This window comes from Falco rusticolus, chromosome 9, assembly GCF_015220075.1.
Source record: "Falco rusticolus isolate bFalRus1 chromosome 9, bFalRus1.pri, whole genome shotgun sequence".
Taxonomy (NCBI): Eukaryota; Metazoa; Chordata; class Aves; order Falconiformes; family Falconidae; genus Falco; species Falco rusticolus.
This window is the reverse complement of record NC_051195.1, coordinates 29,538,421-29,563,097: the sequence shown is the minus strand read 5'-3', so window position 1 is coordinate 29,563,097 and position 24,677 is coordinate 29,538,421. Positions and strand designations below refer to the sequence as shown.

Sequence of the window (24,677 nt, the reverse complement as noted above, 5' to 3'; positions counted from 1 at the left end):
AAATGGGTTTCGGGGAAGGGTGTCTTCCAAAGTCCTAACAAGTGGAGCTGTGTCCTTGGCGTGCTGGAAGTGAGAGGCACGGCCACTCTTAGGTGCATGAGGGGCAGCAAGGCAGAAGGGATATGTCAGCATCTCAGCAAGTCAGAGATGAGATTAGCACTGGGAAAGGAAAGGCAAAAAGGCAATGAACTTGACACTATTAGTTGGAACAGTGAAAAGATCTAAGCTATCATAGCTTCAAAGGATGCAGGCATTCTTGTTGAGTGCTTGATCTGACAAAATTAAATTTTGAAGGGGTAAACTGAAAATCGTAGTATGAAAACAGACTTCAGAAAAAAACAATGACAAGTGGCAAAAGTTTTTGGCAACTTTATTTAAGCTAACAAACGAATTTTCACACTGCAAAGTTATAAATTAATTTTAATAGGCTGATCCAGATGGTCCATTTGGAAAATGGATAGCTTGATCTGTTGAAAATTAAACTAAATTTATCTCTCTCATACTTCAAACTGAAGTAAGCGTGAGAAGAGTGCCCATTAAGTCCAGCTCATACAGATGGACCGGCAGGTCACACATGGGACTAATCTGATTCATTTTAAAAATAAATGCATGAGTTATTGAATCAGGTTCCTGTTTCAAGCCCTGTGTGTGTGTGTCTGTGTGTGTGTGCCGCCCTTTCAAAGGGACTCGCAAATGCTTCAGTGCCTTTTTAACCTGTGTGTTTCCATTTTAATTCAACTTCCTTGCCAAAAAGCATAATTAGTTTTCAGTGCCTATCATTTAGCGTTAGACCCAAACACTAGATTGATTAGGTCAGACATTTGTTATTTTAAGGGCTATGTCTCCATTCTTCATTTATGAAGAACATGAGCTCAATAGTCTTGGGGAGAGAGCTGGCCTTTAGAAACTGGAAAGGGGAAGCTCTCTGGGGGCCCCTCCAGCCTTTTAGCTCCTGGGTGTTTTTAACAGAGCCATGAATGCAGATTTGTAAATTTATTGCAGTGCCATCTGGTTTTTTTGCAGGAACCGTATTATTGTTGGCTCGTATCTGTCTATTGTGGTGGTCACTCCCTGGGAGCTTGCCCTCATAGTCCTAAGGAAAGTGATGAATAGTGGGGGTCAACATGAATAGGTCACAGGGCAGCTGTCCAGGGCTGCCCTGAACTTGATTACCCCGCTGGTTTTTTAAAGAAGATGGGCACAATGCAGGTTGTTCAAAACCCTCCCTCTCTTCTCTTTGGTGCAGCAATAATGAAAGTGCCTTTTGCTGCTGTGGTTTGTCTGTGGGTGAAGGTGCCTTGTGGGGAAATGCTGGCAGCAGCAAGGCTGCCACACTGTACCTCCTGCAAACCTTACGTTGGACTCTGCTGTCTTTCTCAAAGCTTCCAGATGGAAGTCCGGGGGGAGAAAAATCCCTGTCTGTTACCCCATTCAAACAGGCCCCTTAGCATTTTCAAGAATTTTTCCTCTTACTGTTTTGGCACAGAATATTATCTCAATTCACTCTTAGAAATTTGAGATCATTTTGTGAAATTACGTGTAGCACCTAAAACATGCTCTCAGAGCTATTTCAGAGTTAAAATAGGCACAGTCTGATCTTAAGAGTTTAAGGCCGATACTCAAGCAAGCGCTAAGAAGCAGAAAGCAACTAAAGAAGGTAGAGCTAAGGAAAGACAAAAGGTAGCAACTTTCAGCTGTTTACTTCCAGCTGGTAGCCTCATCCCTCTGCTTAGGGCTCCTTTCCAGGTATATTTTTCTTCTCCAGAAGTATCTCTGCTGTACAGAGTTGAAGCCCTCTTTTTAGCTAGTGAGCAAGATTACACAGTGGGCTGTGAGTGAGGATCCTTCAGCTCCCTCCCTCCCTCCGGGGAAGATGCTGCAGTTCAAATTTGCCTTCTGTTAGAGAGCTGGCTGAGGCAGGACGTACCCAGGACGTACCTGGTGTATAAAGTTATCCTGGTTACCTTACCTTTCATGCTATTAACGCTTGCTAGTAAGGAGTTGCTGGTTGAAAAGCCTGAAATTTCTAGAAGTATATCCTTAGAGATTATTCTTTCTGTTTAATGTTGTTTTATTTATTCTCAGGCAACCACAAAAAATATTTTCCATTCCTCTGTGACACTTAATGCATGTTAAAAAGGTAGCCAAGGCGTGTTGTGCTGAAGCCGAAGTTACAATGGGAATGCTGCCTTGTGGCGGAAAGGCCACTGGGCTCTTTCAGCATTAGTGCTAATAAGAATCTGTCACCCCGCCGCATTGCTGCATTCCTCTGTAATTGAGTAAATTGCAAGTGTTGTCTGCTCCCCCTGCCCTTTGTGTCCATGTCCACTTACCATCCGAAGAACGTGGGCAGTGATAAATAAAGCGCTGAACAGGGCTCTCAACTCTTTGAAAGCAGCATGTTGCCAGCCCCCTAGTTATATTTCTTTAAGTGTTTATGTTTTTCTGTATTCTTTCTCTTGTGTGGCTGGAACCCTGGGGATCCAAAGCCATGAGAGAGGCCAAGAAGCTAACAAAAGTAGCTGTCCCCTTGTTAGCTTGTTCCTTTCTTCTTTAAAAAACAAGATGAAAACCATCTGGCTCAGGGCATTACATTTTCCTCCCCCGTGCACCTCTATAGATGAAGAGTTTCACCTGCAGTGAGGGTTTACATTGATTAGGGAGGGAGCAGTAATTCAAGCCTCCATCCACTTCAGTGGTACTTTGCAGTCTTTAAAGGTGCTGACCCATTGAGTTAAACTGTCAAGGGAGGATAAAAAAGGATCTTCATCCCGGGAGGTAACAGCTGCCAGGTTTTCAACACCTTGCGCGCTGCTGGAAAAATGTCACAAATTGTCAATGGAAAGAAAAATCACTTGGCTGCCATCTTCCCTTAATGACGTGCCTTATAAAATGAAAGATTTAAGGGTTTAAAAATCAGCAAGTAGCTGTCAGGAAAAAAAAAAAAATCCTGAGGGATTTTGAACAATGGGTCCAACAAGATGTATCCTGAAAGACTGCAAATAATGCATCCAAGTTGGAATAACCAGATCTGGTTGGGATGACCATGGTTATGTTTGCACAGTGGGGCAAGAGGGAAGTGAAAGCAGCAGCAACAGCACAGAAGTCTAACATTGACATGTTGTATTAAAAAAAGAGGAAAAAAAAAGAAGAAAAAAAAAAGTCGCCTGATTCATAAGCCAGTGAACTGAGAGAAGACATACTGTATTTCTGCTCTTTTGAGGACAATTTGTTTTCAAGCAGCTACCAGATGGCTAAATACCACGACATTTCCTTTTCCTTTTTTTTTTTTTTTTCTTTAACAAGAGATCTAGTTCTTCTTGCTCTTTGTTTTTGTTTGTTTTAATGCTTTTACATTGCTGAACCCCATGGTGTTTAGGCATTGTGGCATACTCTTTTTTTCCCCATTGTTTTGTTTTGGGTTTTTTGTTTTCTCCCTTGTGCATTGATGGATGAGGAAAAAAGATCTTCAGCTTTAATGTAATTTCAGATAACAGGCAGATTGGAGTAAGGCTTTTTGTTTGTATTGTCTTGAGGTTTTTTGTTTTAGAGGCCTTTTTTTTCCCCCCCTGTTTGTTTTAGGTAAGTCATTTTAATTGTACTGAGTAATTAGAAGGTACACACAGCCAAGGGAGCTTTGTTATGGTAATTGCTCAAGAAAACCCACTCCCCAACTACCATTGCCATGTGTTGAGACACGTCTTCCCTCTAGTGGCAATATTAAGGACTCTGGCTTTCACAGTCGGCAAGGTGTAATTGCAATATGACAAACTGTGCTTTAGGGAAAATCCTGTAAATGATCTAGTTTTTTGTTTGGCTAGTCTTTATTTTGTCTTACAGCTTTCCATGGAGACTACCTTTCCCAGTGCTGGGCTAGGGGTAGCAAAAATTTTGTCTTAGGAAAATAATCGTGGCGAATCCTGGGTAATGTCTTACAGCTTGACTTAATTCTAGTCTTCTTTTTAATTACCTGTTTATAAAAACGTTTTTAAATTTGTTGAGATTACTTAATTCTTTCGGAAGAAGCACCTCATTTGAAATAAATAAATAAATTGCATTTATTTTAAATAGTCCATGTGAAAGACCTTTGAAGGGTAATTAACGCAAGTCTCGTAAGACTCTAAGTAAGATGAAAGCGATCTTTCCAAATCTGCTGGAGTGATTTGTTTATATAACTTCCCACTTCTGCTGAATTCTTCTGAGTCTAATAACTTTTTTTTTTCTAACCGTTTGGCAATTTGTGCTTAGCTACAAAAGCCCTTGTTCAAAAAGAACAGTTTAATAATCTTTTCGCTGAAAATGACTTGAAGGGAGGGTATGGGTTTTGTCTTTTTGCTGTGTTTTTATTAGGGTTATCTTTCTCTGATAAATCATGTAATTATTAACTATTGGGGGGGAAATCTTATTGAACTCCTGGGTTGCAGCTTCTATTGTGGAGTATTGTGCAGAGACTGGGGATTCTTGGAATAAACGGCCAAGAAATAGATTTCAGTTGGTATGAAAGCTGTGCACACACTCACACTCACACCCTTCTGCCTGGGGTTTGAGGCTTCAGGTTGGTGTTCAGTGTTTGTCCAGAGCTGTGCAGACAAGAGCAGAAATGCTCATGTGTTTGTATCAAAAAGCAGGATCATACTTTCTTTAAAAACATAACCAAAGACACTTACGGAATGAGATCAGATACAGCTCTATCTTTAGTGAACCATAGTCTAGCGTCTCTGTGGCATTTTAAGCCTTTGGCTGAGAGTGAATACAGCTTTGTGGTTCCCCTGATTCTGACATGATTTGGTGTTCCCATATATTTGTAGGTTTCTATTTTTTTTTTTTTCATTAGAGCTTGTTTTGCTATAGGGCTGCTTAACACTGTTCTCAAACGGCTTTTGCAAGGTTAAAGGAATGCAGCTTGGTAACAAGTTTGTGTCATTTTAAATATATACCTCCCAGTAAATAAGGAGGAGCCTTGCAATCAATCCCTTTTAGTGTGTTATATGTTTCACCTGACAACTAAACCCTCTATTGATTAACCATTACTTTGTTAGATAATCTCGTGTCATTGAAGCCACCGTAAAAATTAAACTCTTTAAAATGTTTTACCCTAGCAGCAGTGCGAAAATTGAAAACTTGTTCAGAATTACAGCCAGCTTCCACAAAGAGGGTAGTTTCCAACAAACTGGCTTATGTTTGCATGCTTTACATGCCATATAAAAACATATTAAAGCACTCCAACGTAAAGCTATCTGCTTGTGGCATTGAACCAGGCTACCATTTCAGACTGCTTTTCCTTGGTGAAGAAACCTTTTGTTTTGATGAAAGGTGAGGAGAAACTAGAACAGTTTTGGTGCAGATCAAAAGGGTTGAGCTTTAAAGGTGAGCTTGAGAAATTTGCTTTTCTGATGCTTGGTTCTGGTTTTCATTTTCTTGGTTTTCTTCCAGGTTAGTCAGTGTTCCCATAGGCACTGGAGCAAATGAAAGGACGTACTCTTGATATTGCAGTGTAACATGGGACACCATTGAATGTTTCACCTAAAATGTAGGGCTCTGCATTATTATTACTTGATACGATATTAATTCTGCTTTCAGTTAGGTCTATTCACTAGTAACTGTTACTGTACGAACACAAATATGACAATATCAGATGGAATCAAATATCCATGTCCAGTGGTAGGTAACTCGTGTCTCATAGTAGCCAGTAACTGCTGCCCACAGAGAAACATGAGAAGGCAACCATACAGTACTACCTTCACAATATATTCTCCCAGCTTCTTATGACTTGATTTCATGAGCCAGATGCAGCTTCTTTGCAACATTATCAATACGTTTCCATTGAGACCTATTAAGTAGAGTGACATGAACCGTTTTTTCCCCTTAAACTTCTAGGGAGAAAAAGTCTGTCTTCTGCATTTTTGCTTTAAACCTTTTAAAAAGGTACTGTAGAACATGCACATGAATTTTCTTTACCCTTTTTATTCATCCCACAAGGCTTATGATGTGTTCTTCTGTAAGAATATGAAAATAAGAAGTTTGTAACATTGCAAATGTAGTAATGGATGTTGAACTGAAGATCACTATACATTTTATTCTCAAATCTGCATCCTTATTTGAATCAGTTATACGTACTCCTTTTGAGAGTATGTGTAACTAATACTATTGAGAAACAAATTGCTGCTGAAGGACTAAATGGTTGTTTGGTAATCTGGCTCTTATGCAGATCTTTAAGTAATAAAATTACTGTGGAGATGTTGATACTCACAGTAAAAGCATGTTCTTCTCTCCTTCCCGTGGCTGAAAGGTTTGGGAAGGAGGAATTTGAATTGGCACGTTTTCAAAGGGCAGACAGGTACTGATAGTGCGGGAATGCCCAGGTCAGTCAGACCCAGCGCCTGCTCATCCAGTGTCGACCCCAGCACTGTCAGTGGAAGATGCTGTTGAATGAGAGCGACTGGGTCTGGCCTCTCTCTGTGCTTTGTTTCCTCCTTCTGCATCATCTCCTGTTTTTACACTAGGGCTGTCTTGTGGATACCTCTGCTGAGTACTCTGTGGACATGCTGTCCATGGGTTTGTGTAATCCCTTTTTGCACTTGGTGATGTTGTTTCTCTCCACAGTGTCCTGGTACAGCAAGCTCCAGAATTTCACTGCCTGCTGTGTGAAGAAGTGTTTCATTTTATCTGCTTTAAATTTATTTATATACTAGTTCCATCAAGTGTCACTAGTCCCTAGTATCATGGGATTTGATGAACAAGTTATGTTGGAAGTTCAGTTGATGCTGTTCACACTTAGATGTAATGTGTGGATGAAAGTAATAAAAATTAAGCAATACATTGGAATAATTTTTTTGTATATACATTCTGACATGTGCACAACTTTTGAACAGTTGCTTAGTGAGCTTCCTTCCTTCTCAGAAAGTTGTAGGGGTTTTAGATGTAGCATTTAGTATTTCACATTGTGTTTTGATTGCCTGCTCTTTCCCATTTGTAAATGTGAGAGGAAAGCCTGTAGTAAGCCCAGCTTTTAAAGCGCTGGCTTGCTACCCAGGTGTGTGCATACCTGTCTTGGGAGGAGAAAGGCTAACTAGATATGAGTTCAGTTCATGGAGCCACAGGCTTCCTTGTTACTTTCAGTAAATGTTTTTGTGGCTGAGCTTTTCATCTGCAAAGTGGAGTTAGCAGTGGCTTTCTTCAAGAGCTCCTCATAAAATTTACAGTTGTGCAGAAATACTGCTAGTGGAATTTTAGGAAATGCAAATGAAAGAAATCACAGGTTTATGATAAATGGGTTAGATTATACAAATACTGAATAAAGAATCTTATCAACTCTTCATGTTTTTTCACCTTTGGAATCTGCTTGAATTTAACTAACACGATGCTTATAAATTGAAGGTTGCATGGTGTTGTCTGAATGTCAGTGCAAAGCAGATGGTGTCAGCTTTCTGTCCACCAGTTGGGCTGCCACTAAGCCACAATTTATAGTATTTTATGTCATTCTGATCTTTTTCTGAGGAGAAAGTTCTGTGCATACCAGAATGATGGTTTTATGATGTTGGCAAATATTTGCAGGAGACTAAATTGAGTCCATCAGACTTCTGTTTGCTTGTGGCCTAATCCCAGTTTGAATCTGAACCTCCCCTGCTGAAAGATGCACTCTGTTCATTTGCACAACGCTTTGAAAGGATTCATGTGTTTGATTTTTTCAGTTTCTCCTTCTGGATCCAGAGTCAGAAATTGCTAGCTGGCTGCTAGTCACAGCAGATATCAGCATTATGACCTGTAAGGAGATCTGCTGGAGCCAGGATATTCTGCATTCCTGTCTGTCACTGGTTAGAGCTCACTGAGAAATAAAACATGAACTACTAAAGCGATGAAGATAGGGCTTCTGTGCTTCACTTTGTTTCTATTTCATGGTGAACTTTAAAGGAGGTCTGTAAAGAAGTAAGGTGGAAAGGACTGTGATTTCCTGAATTTCCCCAAGAGGTTCTGTACTATGCTGGACCAGTACAGATACAGCTGAGCTAGTATATTGATTTGGTGTGGTGGGCAGTAAAGAGTGTTTAATGAGGATCAGAACTTAGGTAAATAATGTTGTAAACCGATTGTGAACACTCAGTTCCCAACAGTTGGTGCTTACTGTCTTACTCCTGAGCTGGAGACTGTTAGGAACACTGGATTTGTGGATGTATTTCCTATTGCTCAGCAAAACCCCCTTTTAATCTCTTTGCATTCTTGCCTCTGATATCCTTTGCAGTATGTTCCTCTGCTGGTTTGTGCATTGCTACTGACTATATATATCTTGTGCAGAGTCAGGCCTATGGCAAGAGGGCAAAAAAGGGAGATCATTTATTGGTGCTGAGGGAATCTGGCTTTGATGACGTAGCTTTGGAGCAGAGGGAGAGGTTTAAGAGCCCTTAGCATGCCAGCGTTGCCTGCAGGTTTTGTAACCTATGGCAGGTTTTGGGTTGAATTAATTTCAAATCAAACAAATAGAAATCCGTAGCAAGCTCTGAAAGAATCTTCGGAGATTGCCAGCAAATATTACAAAGAGAACTGACAGGCAGTTCGTTGCAAATCTTTCTGCGTCCTCCCCTTGAGGCAATCTTAAAAATATCTTGAATGTTAGTACGTTTTACTTAGTGCTCTTGGAAATGTCTTTGTAGCAAGTTTAATTTCATTCTCTTTCAACATGCTTCTTGGGTTTTCCCCATACAACTATTTGAGGCAGCACCATCTTCTCGGTGGTCCATTTACTACTCTTAAAAAAACCAAGTTTGTGCTTACTGTTGGGCTGCCACTTTTGCTTGGGAGCAGTTTTCTGTAAACAGTGACAGGTGCTGGGGTGTTAATCCAATATTGGAGTTCTTAGGTGCTACTATACAACTACTACTAGCAAATGTGAGCTTAATCAAGTAGTAATTAAAAAGGCGTTGAAAGTGTGTGTGTGGATCCTCTGTTAGAAACTCATGAGTTCTTCAGGCATCTTAGTTTAAATAGTCAAATCAACCAAAGTGTCACTTTAAGCACACTTTGTAAGTACAGTTCATATGCTGCCCTTCAAAAAGTGAGAGACTGAGTAATGGGTTCTGTAAAGACTCCAAAGTGTGCAGCCCCAGCTGAGGGTCCCCTGGGCAGGGCAGTGTATGAGTTAAAGAAAAAAAAGGCATTTTACTTTAAAAGAAAAAGCTTTCAAAAATGTTCCAAATACAACAAGTGAGATGTGGTCTGCCTTTGTTTCTTTCTGAGTGTAAACTTCATACTGTCCCCATGTATTTTTACCTGATAAAGACAGGGGACGCTTATTAACGTTTGACTTATGCTATGATAACTAGTGTGTAGAAATTGCCTCGCTGTAGTTGTTCAGGTATACAGCGTTTTGTGAAAGACTGAACAACTGAGATCGGATATTTTTTCCTTTTTCAATGGAAAACAAGAGAAAAAATCTTTCTTTTAATTTGTATCTCAGAACTATAAAATTGTACATCTCTTCTCAGAGGATGTGCATGCCCTGAACATAGGCTTTTGCTGTAAAATAGTTTATTTTGGTTTGAAACGTTTACACCTTAGGAAAAAGGAAATGTAGAAGAGTTGTCGTGGGTTCCTGTGCCAAAAATGCGGTGCCTGAAAGAAAATTGTGTTCTTCTATTCATAACCGTTTTAATCTTTCTGCAGACCTACAACAGCTGTGCCAGACTGTGCTTAAACCAGGAAACAGTATGTCTAGGAAGCACTGCTATGAAGACTGAAAATTGTGTGGCCAAAGTAAGTAAGAGAATGGCTTTGGTTTTGAGGGTTTTTTAGCAGATTGTTCTTTGTTAATCAAAGAAAAGTTCTTGTTAAAAATTACAGTTAGGAAAAAAATAAATTAATCGGCAAGTATTTTGGGTAGACTTTTCTGTCCTTCAGTGTAGAGATTTCAGACTTGCTGTTTTTCTCTGTTTGAAATGATTACTTGAGTCCTGAGCTATCTAGGATTGAAGGGTTCGTTCTGCTACACAAGTAATAGGCTTTTCCAGTGGGATAACCTCTGCCTGCCATGTAATTAGCTGTGCCAACTTCAAATGATAAATGTCCAGATACATGCTAAAATACTGCATGAGAGCTCTTTGTGTCATGGTTCCCTTTCCTAGCTACCAGAGGGGAGGTGCAAAAAGAAACACCTTTCATTAAAATACTTTGAATTTAAGGGAAGAGGAGGAGGGAGATACTGCAGTCAGAATGGTAAAAAAATGGATATATTAGCCAATCAGAGAAAAGTCATTCCTGGAGAATTGTAGTAAATGTGATTGGAAAAGATGAGGTGCCATTAGCCACCTTCTTTTCTTAAAATTCAACCTAACCGGAGTAAAACAATATACATGCAGGGCTGTTTGTGAATGAAAACATTTGAACCGTGATGCAGTATGTATAGAAAGGCTGTGTGAAGGATGCGTTTAGCCTTGTGTAAGCTTCGTATTTCCACTGAAAGGAAGTTCAGAATGGGCATGCAGGACAGATCAGTGTGTGCAGCCATCTGTTACTGAAACCAGCTGGCATTTTGTTGCTCTTCTCTCACCACAAACCTGACCACTCAAAAGCCTGTTTTCTCTTTCAGTTATTTATTCCTTGATCTATCTTGAAGTTTTTTGGGTTTTTTTGTGGGTGTTTGTTCTGTTTGTTTTCATACTTTGAATGGTTGTTAAAGGTGCCTTGTCCCTTCGGGGGCCACTTTTGTATTGACTTTTAAGATAATTTTCCAGCTAAATCTTTGCTGGGATTTTGCTGGTGAAATTTGGATGTCCCATTACTTTTGATTCCTGTCAGGGAATTGGCCATCATAAAAGTTTTGTCATGGTGCTTGCAAGTGGCTTAGCGGTCATAAACTGTGCTTGACGTGCCAGGTTACTTTCTGCTGGAGAAGCACTTCTGAGAGAAGCTACTAATCTTGGTATGAAGTGCTAGTATTTAATAGCAACACCTCCATTCTTAACTTAGATGACTGGTTATTGCGCACTGCTTCCTAAGGTGCTTTATGAAACAAAGTAGGTGAAGCTCTTTAGGGAAGGCACCAGAGCAGGTCTGACTTAATGATATCGTCGTACAGCATTATTCCGATGCCATGAAGCAGCTCGCAGCAAGCTAACTAGAATAAACCCATTCAACCCCATCTGCTTTTTAGCATCTTGTTTGACCTGATCGTCTTACTAAGGAGCAAGGATGTGCAAGAACTACGGCTAATTTAAGTGATGCCTCTCTTAAATGACATACCTTTTAACATCCTAATGTCTTAAATGGTAAGGTCTCCTAAAATTATGTTTTCAGTGGGTTTGTGGTAAAAGGTGTCAGTAGGCCTGAAGACAGGAACAGCAAGTCTTGTTTCATGTTGTTGAGGATGAATTTGAACCATCACCCTGGAGATAAATCATACGGTTTTTTAAGTATTGTGTCTCTATATGCTGTAAGACAATATATATGCATGCTCTAAGACAATTTGCCATCGCAAATATATATATGAAAAAACGTGTATACATGCATATATGTACACACACATACATGTATATTTTTGTGTGTGTGTATGAAAACATAAGGACTTTTCTGGCAGTATAATTCCTCTAGTGCTAGCTTGCCTGGCTGTTGTACTCCTTTCTTTTGCCTTCCTAGCTATAAACCAAAATGAGATCAGTTCTAAGAAAGCTTGTCTTTCAAATTCCAGAAGTGTTGAAGCATTTATAAATCCAGTTAGCTAAATGCAGATGGCTCAGTGATGGCATAGGCGAATGGCACAACTGTTAAATGTTCCCTAGGTGAAGGGCTTAAATGGGATTTAAGGAGTTCAGAGGCCTTCTCCTAGTCTTGTACATATGGCGAGTTTTATCCTCCATGATTGATGTGTCTTACAGCCTTGGACTTTAAAATGTTTTGTCAAGAGGGTGAGTACTGGAAAGTATAGCTGTGGGTTTCTTCATCTGCAGCACTTTTCCAAAAGTGTTGTAGGGTTTTCAATATTTTGTATTTATATTTTTTATTTTAAACTGGCAGTGAAAGATAAAATGGATTGCTTTGGAGATCGTGATTTACCTTTTATGATTCTGCAGTGCAGTATCAGCTCTGACTGGGAACCACAGTCAGCATTATCACATACTTGTCAGACATGTCAGTCAGTCTGCAAGAGAAGCATCTTTCTCTTTTTCTGAAAACAGAATTTCTGGTTCTGCACCTACTTGCAAAAAAGAAAATTGTGCTCTGTTAAGACTGTATTAATGCCATTTACTGATTGTGTGCCTGATGTTTCTAAAGATTCTTCACAAAATGACATGCAGTTTCCTTTGAGGCAGTGTACATCTTTTTTCAGACTGAAGCACTGTCCATCCATCAAACTCTCTTGTGAACAAGTGCTTCTGTACGGGACATCCAGGTGTAAATTACCAACCTAACAACTGGCATTCTTTCTAAAATGGAGGGAAAAGAAGTTTATAATAAACAGATAAGCATTTTTAAGTACAGAAAGTAGCATGGGGCCACTGTCTTTTTGACCACTCAAGGAAGTCTGTGGTTTTTAGGAAACCTTGTCTGTCAGGTTTTCTATACAGTGTCACATTGCCGGTACAGTCAGGTGCTCAGTGGCTTTTGCAAACCAATGGATTATCTAGTTTTATTCAGACATTTAAAAATAAAAGTAGAATATTGTGCTCTGTTTAATCTTTGCATATTGTTCTTGGGCTGGCTTTTCTGATATTTGTCCTCTGAAACTCCATTGGTGGGACTTGGGCACATTTAGGCGGAAGCAAGTAAGAGCAGTAGAAATTATTTCAATGGGGTGTGCATGTTTTGACTGAAGAGGTGGGATCTTAAATATTATATGTTGTCATGCAAAGGTGTCACCTCTGTGATCTTGTATCATCAGTACTCTTCTGTCCTCAGAATTTTTTCCTGTAATCTCTTGGCATCTTTTTGCCAGTTGTCTTTGAGTGACCAACAAGTCTGATGTATATTTAACCTGATGTATTTTAAAAGGAAATGCAGTCTCTAACTGTGTTTTTAGATGTGTGCATACACACACACATACATATAAACTCCTCCTGTTTGTCTCTTCAGAAACCAAAAAATGTCCACAAGGGGACTTCTTTTTATGATAATACTGGTGTGCAACCACAAAGTGGACAACTTTCTCAGGAATTGGTGCTAGGTGCTTAAATAAAGTAGAAATATAGCATGAACCTGAGCTCCAAGGACAGGGTGTTTGGTTTTAATGAGGCTTATTGAAATCTGGCCAAATGAGCATCTGTTCCTATTGTTTGTTCCATATTTTGTAAGCCAGTATCTTCAGGCCAGATAATGGTGTTGGTGTGTGCTTCATCCTCAATTAGAGAGGGGCACAGTTAAAAATCCCCTGGCATCTGGTATGTCACTAGGATTCTTGTGATGCTCCTGGGTGTGCAAACAAGTTTCTATTCTGTTCTGCACCCGGGACCACTTACTTTCTGTGGTGACCTTCACACTTTCTATTTCCGGTGCTGTCAGGGATGCTCTGGTGTGTCTCCAGTCTCCTTGGCTGAGCCTTCACTTGGGTGGATTATATATGTTTCTGTTTTCAAACGGAGGTCTTACCTTTTCACGCTTTCATAATGTGGGCTGTATTAGGGTTTGAGTTTTACTGTTCATTAGATTGTTTTGGAGTACATTAGGTTTTGCATTTCCCTGGATCATGGAAATACTCTGATTCAAAGTGCTCTTTTCTTTCCCAGCAAGAGGCTGGTGTACAGTTGATCTCATAGAGTTCTACAGTCACTACACATTTCCTGCATTCATTAGATAGGTCTTTACTGTTTGTCAACTCCTGCAGTCAGTTCCAGTTTGTCTGTATCTGCTATATAAAGAAGTGTTCTCAGGTTCATTTCGCACATCAGATTTTTTCCTACATGTGCCAGAGATAGGCACCCTATGGAATACCTGCCAGAGACAGCACACAGACACCTTCTAAATGTCATACAGCATCCACAGGTTTCTACTTAGTTCTGAACTCAGCAGCAGCTGCAAGTGTTTTTCTGTGTCTATCTAAATGAAATTGGAGGAAGAAAAATGGTTATGCACACCACCCTTGAAAAATTAACTTCTGTTTCAGACCACACCTTGCTACACACATGTGATAACTGGTCCTGCTTGTTAAGGACCCAGCAAACCAAGGGACTTCTCAGGGTCTTTTAAGCATGTTGTGTTTTCTAGTGAATCATGGATTCTGTTCATCATACTTCTAGATGTGCATGCTGCAGTGGTTACAGTATTGAACTAGGAATCCAGAGGGGTTTATACCCCTTATTTTTAGCACTGTGATTTTATTCTGTGTGGTCACGATGGCTTTTCTTGCTTCTCTTCAAAACTGGAACTGAATTAAAATACTCTTCCTGCAGAAATGTAGTGAAATTTAACTGGATGATGCTTTTCTGACCCTTGGATGAAAAGTCCTGCTTAAGCATGTAGTGATGTTCTACCTGCTTGGCAGGCTGTTTGTAGTGTACAGGGGGACAGAGCTATGTTCTGCTCCATTCTGGAAACACAGAGCAGGGCTCAGCACTTCAAGTATGCTATGTGAAATTTTCTTTCAAAGATGCCTAGTATTGTTTAGCTATAGCTACACATTTTACATTCAAGGATGATTCAGCTAAAGCGAGGAGTAGTGGAGGTAGCTGGTAATTGAAATCTACCTTTCTTTGTCAGTTCTTTCTGCACTGCTACTTCCGAATTTTTAGAGTAAAAAAAAATCTGCACAATAATAACATTGAGCTCAGAATTTTTATATGAATTCAAAGGAGAAACCACAAGTACTCTTTAATGAACAAAACATTTAGGGTTCCAGGCTGGATATTCCAGTTTGGCAGTAGGACAAATTGATCTGAAGAGTGTCCCTTTTGTACTCTTAAGTCCCTTTATGTCACAGATTGATGGCTTCTCTTTCCTGAGAATGTCCCTGTATTTACTTTGCATGAACAACACAACCAACTCAGATTTCTGCTGTGATATACCACTGAGATGGTATATCTTCAGATAATGCATAGTTTTCCAGTGCTTTTGAAGCCTTTCCAGTCCTTGAGATTGAAATTAGAGCAATTTAATCATGAACAAATAGTATTTGACTAGCTACATTCAATTTCCTGATGTTCCTTCCACTGTTTTAATGGGGAAGTATTTTCCTCCATACCTTAATTTTTAGTATTACGCTTCTGTGTAATGATGCAGAGAGGCTGTCAGTGGATATGCTTCCAGCTCCAAACCTCTCAATAGAAGTGTCCCCTTTTGTGGCTTGGATATATATACACCTTTCTCTGGGACGACAGTTTTTGAGGCTGTTGCAAACTGGAATAAATGCTGCCTCAGCTACTGGCTAATAGAGATTTAAGCATGTCATTTCACCCTTCTGTTGTGGATATTCTCTGTGTAAAAAGAGGCTTGTGTTAATGGTGGATGTTGCAGGGACATTGCTGGGATTACTTAATGTTCAAAAGGTGCTTTGAAACTGTGAATTCTCAGTATTTAGACAGCACAGGTAAAAAACAGCATCAGAAGTATATCTAAAAGCTTTGACCTAATGATGATATTCCTTTCTTAGTAATATGCCTACTTTTATCTTAATTGCAAGTTTCTCATTTTATATATATATAATATATATAATTTTTTTTTAGGTCAAGACAACCTTTATGCTTTAGCTTCCCTTCGGTCTAATAACCTCTTCACAAATGACTGAGAAAGAAATGTGATATTCCTGCTCCCCCCACCCCACCCCACCATACACGTTCTCCAGATTTTGATAGACTTGTTTTATTTATTTCCAAAATTATATCCGCAGGAAACAAGCTGTTTAAATTCAGATTATGCTGAAGCAAAATGGTCCTGGTATGAGAAGCAACGTGCTGTTTTATGAGCGCAGAGTCCCTTTTCTCATAACTGATTGATAGTAAATATTTTCCTGAAGAATTATTGCCAACCATGAACAGTGCAACTGTTTCACTTTTTTTTCCTTGCTACTTGCTGTACCAGCCATTGTCTGTAATTAAGATCTACAATTCACAATGCAGACGTTTGCACTTCCTCTGGGTCTGAGCTATTTATAAGGCATTTCAGCTGTTCAGAGTTTCTTTTGAGTGTTAAACTACATGTAAGCAGGCTTCTTTAGTCTTCAGTTAAGCAAACACTGTGGAGTGGTTGTCTCATCTGCTTCTCTTACCACCCAAAAATACTTTGCATGTCAATGAAGCCACAAAATATAAAAGAATGAGACTTGGGCTTTTTTAAGTGCAAAAGAGACTTTGAAGAATTAGTAATATTAACTGCTTTATAGCTGAGGGTTTTTAAGTGTGTTCTGGAGATCAATTCTCAAAGTTCTGCAGTAAGGATGGTCAGTCAGGTGATAACACAAATGTGAAGAATAATTTCCAGAGTTCAGTGAACTCGATGGAGATGTTTCTACTTTTTGAAGCCCTGGGTTCAGAATCTTGAGAAAGCAAAATTCCGTTACCTGTGAAGTTGATTTCGGTAAATACTGGAAAGGCTCTTAGAAGATCCTCCTCAGGTTTGACTGGTTTTAAGGGAAAACTTTTTCGTGGTGATGACAGTCAACTGGAACAGGTTGCTTGTGGAGGTTCTGCAGCCTCTGCCCTTGGAGGTTTTCCAGACCAGGTTAGATGAAGCCCTGAGCTACCTGGTCTGACCGCCTAATGCACCCTGCTTTGAGCAGGAGATTGAGCTGGAGAACTCCTGAGGTCCCTCCTAAACTGAACAGCCTGGGCTTCCCTCAGTATACAGGCAGTGAAGAGGTAATAGAAATCTTTTAAAATTTAGAATTTGACCTGGTGTCCTTAATCAAAATTCCCCTGTGCCTGTATTCTGTGTGGTGTCACACACACGCACATTCTGTGTAGTTCCACCCCAAGTGTTTGCTGGTTTGGTGTAAAGGATTAGAGCCTTGAGGTCTTTGTTCAGGTCCTGGCACATTGAGCTTTTAAGGAGTGTTCACCAGGGTAAGAGTTATGAAACAAACTGGATTTGCACTTACAAAGTATTTTGGGATCTTTTGTCCTGAAAATGTGAAACAGTTTAGAATCCCAGTCATCGGTGGCTTTAGTGGTAAATGGTGGCAAACATGAAGAGAAGCATCGCTTCTTAAATAGCCATCTGCAGTGGCGGCACCCTTAGATGGTACAGAATGCAAATACCATTAACATGACATTATGTTTCCAGTATTTTTGAAATGCAAGAATTGAAGAAGTTGTTTGAAAAATATGTCCCAATTCTTGTCTAAGGGTTGTGGTGTGAAACGCTGGAGTGATCATTTCATAGTGTAGCCCACTGCAGGGATGTTGTGAGCGTGGCTGAGTATCACATTTCGGAAGGCAGAGCTGAGTTCTGAGTTCAGCCTAGCCAGAGAGCTGCTAAAAATGAGCCCTTTTTTGTAGACCAGGGGGAGTTAACATGGGGTAGGCTCCAGTGTCTTTGCTGTTAGGAGCGGACAGGGGAGGGGAAATAGTGTGGAGCGAGTTCATCATCAGGCATGTACTGCAGCATTGCCCACTGATGCATGCCGGATCACCCGCACGCAGAGATCACATGGCTCCTCCAAAAGTCAAACGATCAATTCGCCTCGTTTTGGCTCTGTACTTAATGCACAAACAGTGCGATCTGCAGGGCTGTAATTGCATTGTTAGGGCCAAGGAACAAGCCTGTGCCTTTTCAGCAGACAGCTGGCAGGGAAAGAGGCATGTTGTTAGGAAAGAGAGAGGCAAGGCAAATAAAATTACTGCTAACGCTCAGAGATCGGCAGGAGTCCTACTTGCCTAATCTTACCGGTGGGAGCAAGCGGCTGTTGTAATCCAATTATAGCAGCATAAGCAATTTGTTAGACACTCCGCATAATGTAACAATTTCCCAATAAACTCTGACTTGTAATAACGTCAGCAAGAGCCCACATAAATCTGCCCGAATGGTGGGGGCTGGAGTGTTCGGCTGGGGGCTTGTAATTTGTGCCATCAGCACGTTTTGTGGAGTGTGGTGTGGTGCAGTCTTTCAGTGCAGGAATTTTAAGGAGAAAAGCGTGGCACGCCCCTCCAAGAGAAAACCATTAGCAAGGGTCAAAGGAGATACCAAACAAAGCTGGGAGGTGGCTTTTTTTAGGAGGGAGGAAAAAATCAACCCCTAAACGCAAGGCTTCAACTGATGAGGATTTAAAAATATTAAAAAGCAGTAATGAAAATTGTAGTGTTTTAAATTACAGCAGAGGGAGGAGGGGGAACTAGAATTACATCTGTTTTGGAGGGGGAGGGAGGAGAACACCCTTCCTCATATTTAAGCCGTTTAAATATTAAAAAAGAAGCTCAAGTATTGAAAGGGATGCACCGTGCTTACAAGACAGAGAAACCACAGATCCTGTCCCAAGCAATTCATAATCTACAAAGGGAAAAATTAAACCTTTTCTGGTATCCAGTTACTCTCCCGTTGTCTTTCTTGCAGCTCCTAGCTGGCTTCATGCATATTGGCACAGCATCTTGATGATGTGTCTGAGAGATAAAACATAGGTCTAGAACCATTCACTTTGAGCGTACCCCAGTGAATTTAACTTTTTTGGCACAATGATGAATGTCCCCTCTGGTTCATGCAGATCTACACAAAGAACTAATCTAATTTAGATATTATTTAAAAGTAAAATCAGTCTGCTGCGCTCTGCCTGTCACTCTTAGAGCACATTGTGAGTTACAGCATTGTAGCCACCAGTTTAAGGTTTATGTTTAGCAAGATTTAAGGTATCATATTTCTGTTAATCCCTCTATTTAGCATTTCCCTTTGCTAAGATGCAGATAGGCAGCAGGCAAAATCACGTAGGTCCCTTTATATACACAGCACAGAGGCTGTCAGAAGTCCAGGATTTTCAATGTAGTTCTTACCTCTACTGCGGTGTAAAAATGCCTGACTTCATACCACTAACAATACTGTATTCATGTCTTAGCTGTGGGCTGCTGTGAGGCTCTGGTGTGGATTGACATTTCTGCTCTGAATCATTCCCAAGTTGTGGCAGCACAACGCCTTTTCACAGGGGAGAAAATAGTTCCCAGCTGTACAAAACAGTTTCCCTTATCATTTGGAGTCATTTGGAACTGCTGCTTTCAGTCCCGGTGTTTTGATGCCTGGCTACACAGGCTCCTTTGCTTAGGGGGGAAAAAAAACCCACCCAAAAACCAAACCACTAAAAAAACCACCAAACCCCAAACTGAAGTGTTGACCTTGTACATACACAGCTCACACAATTATGCCTGTACCATGTTTGCCGTTATGATAGTACTATATTTTGTGTGATTCTGGAGTGGTTTTACATATTCACCTGTCATATTAACAGCGAGATGATTTTTATTAAAGTGTAAAACAGTACCTGGGATGTTCAGGCTGGCTGCCGTGCAGATAATGTTGCATATTTTGCCCTTCTTTATGTGGAAGTCAAGCTTCCATTGTTCTTAATCTTTGTTGTCTGCCAGCGTATCAAGGTAACAGCCTGAGATCGTGTGTGTTTCCAAAAGTATCCTGATAAGTATTTTCTTTCAACATAAATACACCTTAAAAAGTGTGTTTAAAGAGGGCAGGTATTATCTTAGTTTACCGAAGCTGCATCAATAAATTGCAGTGCTTCCAATAAAGCCACTCAGTGTCTGGGTTTAACTAATGGCTGATTTTCACGGCTTTGACAGTGAGCTGTGTGCGTTATTTTCTCCTGATATTGTAAAAATAATGAGAGCAAATTAGAACAATCAGTTTACCCAGATAGCTGCTGATTGGAGGTGATGGGCAATATGGCAGCGGGTAATCCATCTTCGGGCTCCTGTCACATTAACTTCAGCAGTGTGGAAAAGATCAGGCGGAGCGAGCGGGAATCCTGCCCAATCAGAAAGCTGAAATTAATGAGAAGAGCATTGTTCTGTGATCAACCTTTTAATTAGCAAGAGTGGAGATGGAGGGAGTGATGAAGCTGGCAGCACAGCTGCACAATGCTGGGCATGTTTTCGGTGAGGGGGAGGAAAAACATGGGTTTTAAATTACCCCTTCTGTGCTCCCTGTACACCGGCAGTGTGTCTTCATTCTAAACCCCTTAAAAGATCTTAATAAACAGCCACATCCAGGTTAATATTGCAAACATGGCTGTTACTAATGAGTAGTTTCAAAGTAGGTCCTTTCGGGGGTCATTTAGGAAAATGTTGATCACTGTTTACAAAAAAAGAGAGAGAGAGAGAGAGACTTGGTTTGATGTTAGATTTAAAGTTTCACTGCATGAAGGAAAGGAGAGGAGGGAGACAGATAAAATTAGAGTAAGGGACTGCCTGTTTTATTACTCCCCTCCTTATTTAGTATATGTTTGAAATAAGATTCCTCAGCATGTATTTGAAATGAGACTCCTCAGTTAAAAATACCATGCATGCCATGTGGCTTTCAGCAGCAAAAAGAGAGATCAAATACTGCGGTGATTTCCTAATGCTCCTTTTTGTTGGTTGTTTTTTTGTTGTTGTTGTTCATTTTTTTTGCGGTAGTATTTTTCAGTTTATTCATTTACCAACAAGAAATTGTAATTTGAAAGATTTGGCTGCTGTAATTGCTGAGAAGATTGACTTGATCTTTTTTTTTCTTTCCCTTGTGGTTTGATAAAATTGCAGTTTTCTCAAGTATATTCTAAAAATAGACACTGGAATTAATGACTGTCAGATCTGAATACCAGTCTTAGGAAAATCAGTGTTTTTGTAAAGGGGAAAAAATAATGTGGGGGAAAGAGTGATATTAGGGGGTGATTTCTGGTAAAGAAAATAAAAAATACTACAAAGTAGTACGCACTGCAGGGGAATCCAGCTACTTCTGATTAACATGGTTCCTGTTCTTTCTTCCTTGCTCTCTGCATTGTGTTTTTCAGGCGTTTCTTTCCTCCTTCCCCATAATTCCCAAAGAAGTTGTAACGGTTGAAGAGTGAAGCTCCTCATTCTGCACACAGTGCCCATGCTGCTTTTCTTTTGTTTTTCTAATCAGAACGTGGGCTTTCCTCACTTCTAGGTATCCCACTTTCTGATACTGAAAAGCAAGTAAAATCTTAACCAGTCTGCAAGAGAAGCCAAAAATCAGTGCATTGCACACAGCAAACTGTACAGGCTGTTTGTGTGGCTCCGCTGTGAGCTCACACCCATCCGTCAACTTTGCATTGCTTACCTTTAGGTAGGTAGCAGTAAACAGGTGCGGGTGAGGTTGGTTTCTTCGGGTTTTAGTTCTAGACAGATCTCACCATCTTTGCTTACTATAGTATTTTGAACTTTCTTACTTTGTAGCAGTGATGTAACCTTTTCCCTCCCCCTCTAAAAATGATGGGGCTTTGTACGAGTTCAGTGATATCCCTATAGTTTTTGTAGCTTGAAAGATACTGTGTCTCTGGAAAAAAGTTGACCTGGTAAACCACAGACCTTTTGTACTATCTAAATCGTTTGTATTTCTAATATAATAGTGAGTGGGGCTTGTGGTTCTGCCTGTAAAAAATACCTAATGTTTTCCTTTATAAGAAACAGTTTGAAATTTTTATGACTTTGCTACTATTTAACCCTTTGAAGTAAAATTTTATTTCAGCCTCAGTCTGATTCCCTTCCACTCCCTGCAGCCTGAGGCAGAAATAAAGTTTGGTGTGTGGGATGAACAGTATTCACTTAACTAACAGCTGCTCAATATTTTATTTTATTTGTGGTGTTTGTTCTGTGCCCTGGGCTGTATTTATTGCATACCTTTCAAGCCCTGGTCAGAATATGGAAATACAAACTTCCTCCTGGGGGTTTCCCCTGTAGTTTGTGTGCTTCAAAAACCTTAATTAATCCTTCCGATGTTTCTTGGGGTGAGGACTGGACTCACAGCATCCTTTTTTTGTGGTGAAGTTCCAAAGTTAGTGTTACAGTTGAAAGCTAGGGAGGAAGTAGTTTATTTATAGTAAGCAATGAGGCCTCACAGGAGGAATATTAGATTAGAAATTATGGCTTCAGATTTTGAGACATCTTTTGTCTTTGTCATGTTCTGCTTTTCCATCTCAGTTCTTCCATCTGTAAAGGGGTATAATGCTGCTTAACATTTCCTTATTACACATTTGGGGATTTGGAAACGTGTTATCAGTTGAAGCTTAAGCATTATTTTTGTTTATATACACCTAATGCTGATTTGGGCTCTGTTCCTGTGGCACTTTCTCTCTCCCCAGGTCTGTCTGCATTTTTAAAAGGCTGTGTTAGACATGTATCTTGGGAAAGATGCACTTGCCAATGGGTGCAGTCAAATTTGCAATCAAACATGATCCTTATGGGAGACAAGGGGAAAGTCTAAGAAGAAGTGGACACTTTCTAAGCCAAACATTCTTGTTGTTGCATAAAACACACAAAGCTCTCAAAGCCTTTTGTTCTCCTTTAATAAAATATAAACCCAGTAAATTATTCCACAGCTGCTTAAATCAGTTTGTCAGTTCCCAAAGAGATTCCCTTGTGGGTTGAAACCAAGTGGTAAATTCTTGCCCAAAAGTAATCTTACAGCAGCAGAATAACAGGAAAGAAGGCGATGTGTTACAGAATTCACCTTAAGCATGGAGCCACTACCGTGACTCTGTAATGGGATGTCCCAGCATGGGGTATAATATCATAAATAGTGTAAATATGCCACATGTGAATTAATAGGCAGCCTAAGGATTGTTAATGTTTACATACATGTTAAAATGAACATACAGCTAATCTTTATTTTTTAACCTAGTAAAAGAGTTCTGTTGTAGGTCCTTGTTGGGTTTTGCAACTGGATGATTTTGTCAGTGCTAGAAGTTCTTTGGGGTTTTTTTTGATCCTATTTTATGTTACTTTGATTTAAAAGGTTTCACATATTTTTCAAATTAAGTTGTATTTTGCATTTTCTCTGCAGTTTTCCAGCCTCTGTTCTCCCACCCCCATGCACAGCTCTTCCTGTTCAGGCCCCTTCAGTTTAAGAGCTGCTTTGAGACTGGGGGAAAAATCATTGTCTGGGGTGTCTTACTTTGCCTTTTTTGCCTGATCTCTCTGAAGTTTTTCCTCTGCCATCCTTCAGGATCAGATCTGTGTGTAGAGTGTTACTACTTCGTGTCTTCTCTCTGAGGCTCAGTCAGCTTAGGGAGCATTAACATAATTCTGCAACACCCTGCAAGGTAGCTGCATAGTATCTCAGAAGAAGAGCTGTGTCTTAACCAGGCTCAGACAGAAACCTGTGGAGAGCCAGGAGTAAAAGTTGTCCTCTAGCCATACTGGCAGTCTAGTCTTCTGCTTTAAGTGCAAGTTCATCTCTCCTTTCACAGAGGTACTTGCTCACTTTCTGGACTCCGACCAATTTTAATCACAAGTTAACCATCACCTCTTCATTGAACTCCCTCTAAAATACTCCTCGTATGAATGTAACTTTCTGGACATCAGGACTGACATAAAAGGGAACCCCACAGAGCAATATACCTACTTTTGTAAAGCCTAGTGATGACCTTAGGCCACCACAGAGGCTTCTGATGTACAGCCAGGTTCTCACACAGTGTTGTGTGTGCTCTAAGGAGGTTACAGCTCTGTTGGCTTCTGCGATCTAGAGATCCTCACCCAGCCAGGACTCCTCCCTCTGTAGAGGGGTGGCTTTCATCTTCAAGTAAGCTATCCAGAATCCATGTACAAACTGCTGCAGGGCATATTGCTGCAAGGCAAGTCATACAGACAAGCCAGGCTAGTTTGGATCTAATAAAGAAAATCATTACATCATCAGAGTTTATACAGGAAGAAGTTTTCCCAGAACCATTCCTTCTTTCTCACCCTCTCTTTCTCGCCCTCTTTCTCACCCGCTTTCAAAGAGCTCCCACAACCTCAGTGAACATTGCTAGAAACAGATGCTTAAGCAACCAAGGCCACACCAGACCGTGTTCAAGTAACAAAAGTTCCTGAAGCATTTCCCCTGTGATGGCCCCAATCAGAGTGCTAGACTCCATGGTTCCTATCACGTGCACTTCCTAGAATATACATGCTTTGTCCAGCACACCAAAAGCCTTCCTGAATATTGTTCGTGAAGCCAAAACTAAGTCTCTTTCTACTATGTGTTAGAATTTTCCTACTTCTAGATAAACTCTCTATATTTTACTTATTCCAGTTATCAAATTCTGTCTTTGGTCTTTAAGGGCTAGCAACATCTCTACTAGCTGTTGACAGAACGTCAGCAATATTTTCTTTAAAATCTCTCCCCTCCCCCCCCGCCCCAGGTTAAACTGGGTCACATTTTTCAGACGAAATTTAACTCAGAAGATGTTTTTGTGTGTTTGAAAAAGTAATTGTAAGTATATATCTGAAGGTTTTGTGTGGTTTTTCCAGCTGTATAATCAGTATTACTATTCCCCAGAAATACTTCCTTGCTTGAAAATTACAGTAGGATCTTTTTATAGGTGAAACACTTTGAAAGTTGGAAGATTCAGAAGTTTTCACTTGACTTTAATTGTACCCTTTTCATACATAGTATGAGTCAACATGTGATACATGGTAACTTTGTTTCTCAAGTAATGAAACATGGTATCTGATCTGTAAAATGTAAGTACCTTAAATTTTTTTTAATAATATAAAAACACAAGGAGAACATTTATTTAAAGACAAATAATTTTGTAAGTTTACCTATTAAGGTTTTAATAGCTAAACAGT

General features: G+C 40.0%; 1 protein-coding gene across 5 annotated transcripts in view; it reads left to right on the top strand.

Annotated features, from left to right (window-relative positions):
* BTRC (beta-transducin repeat containing E3 ubiquitin protein ligase) overlaps positions 1 to 24,677 on the top strand; it is a 124,019-nt gene that overhangs the window by 51,257 nt on the left and 48,085 nt on the right. For all 5 annotated transcript variants that reach the window (XM_037399557.1, XM_037399555.1, XM_037399558.1 and 2 more), the window contains one exon: positions 9,658 to 9,747. In XM_037399557.1, the coding sequence (XP_037255454.1) occupies positions 9,658 to 9,747 (90 nt within the window). The remainder of the gene's footprint in view (positions 1 to 9,657; positions 9,748 to 24,677) is intronic.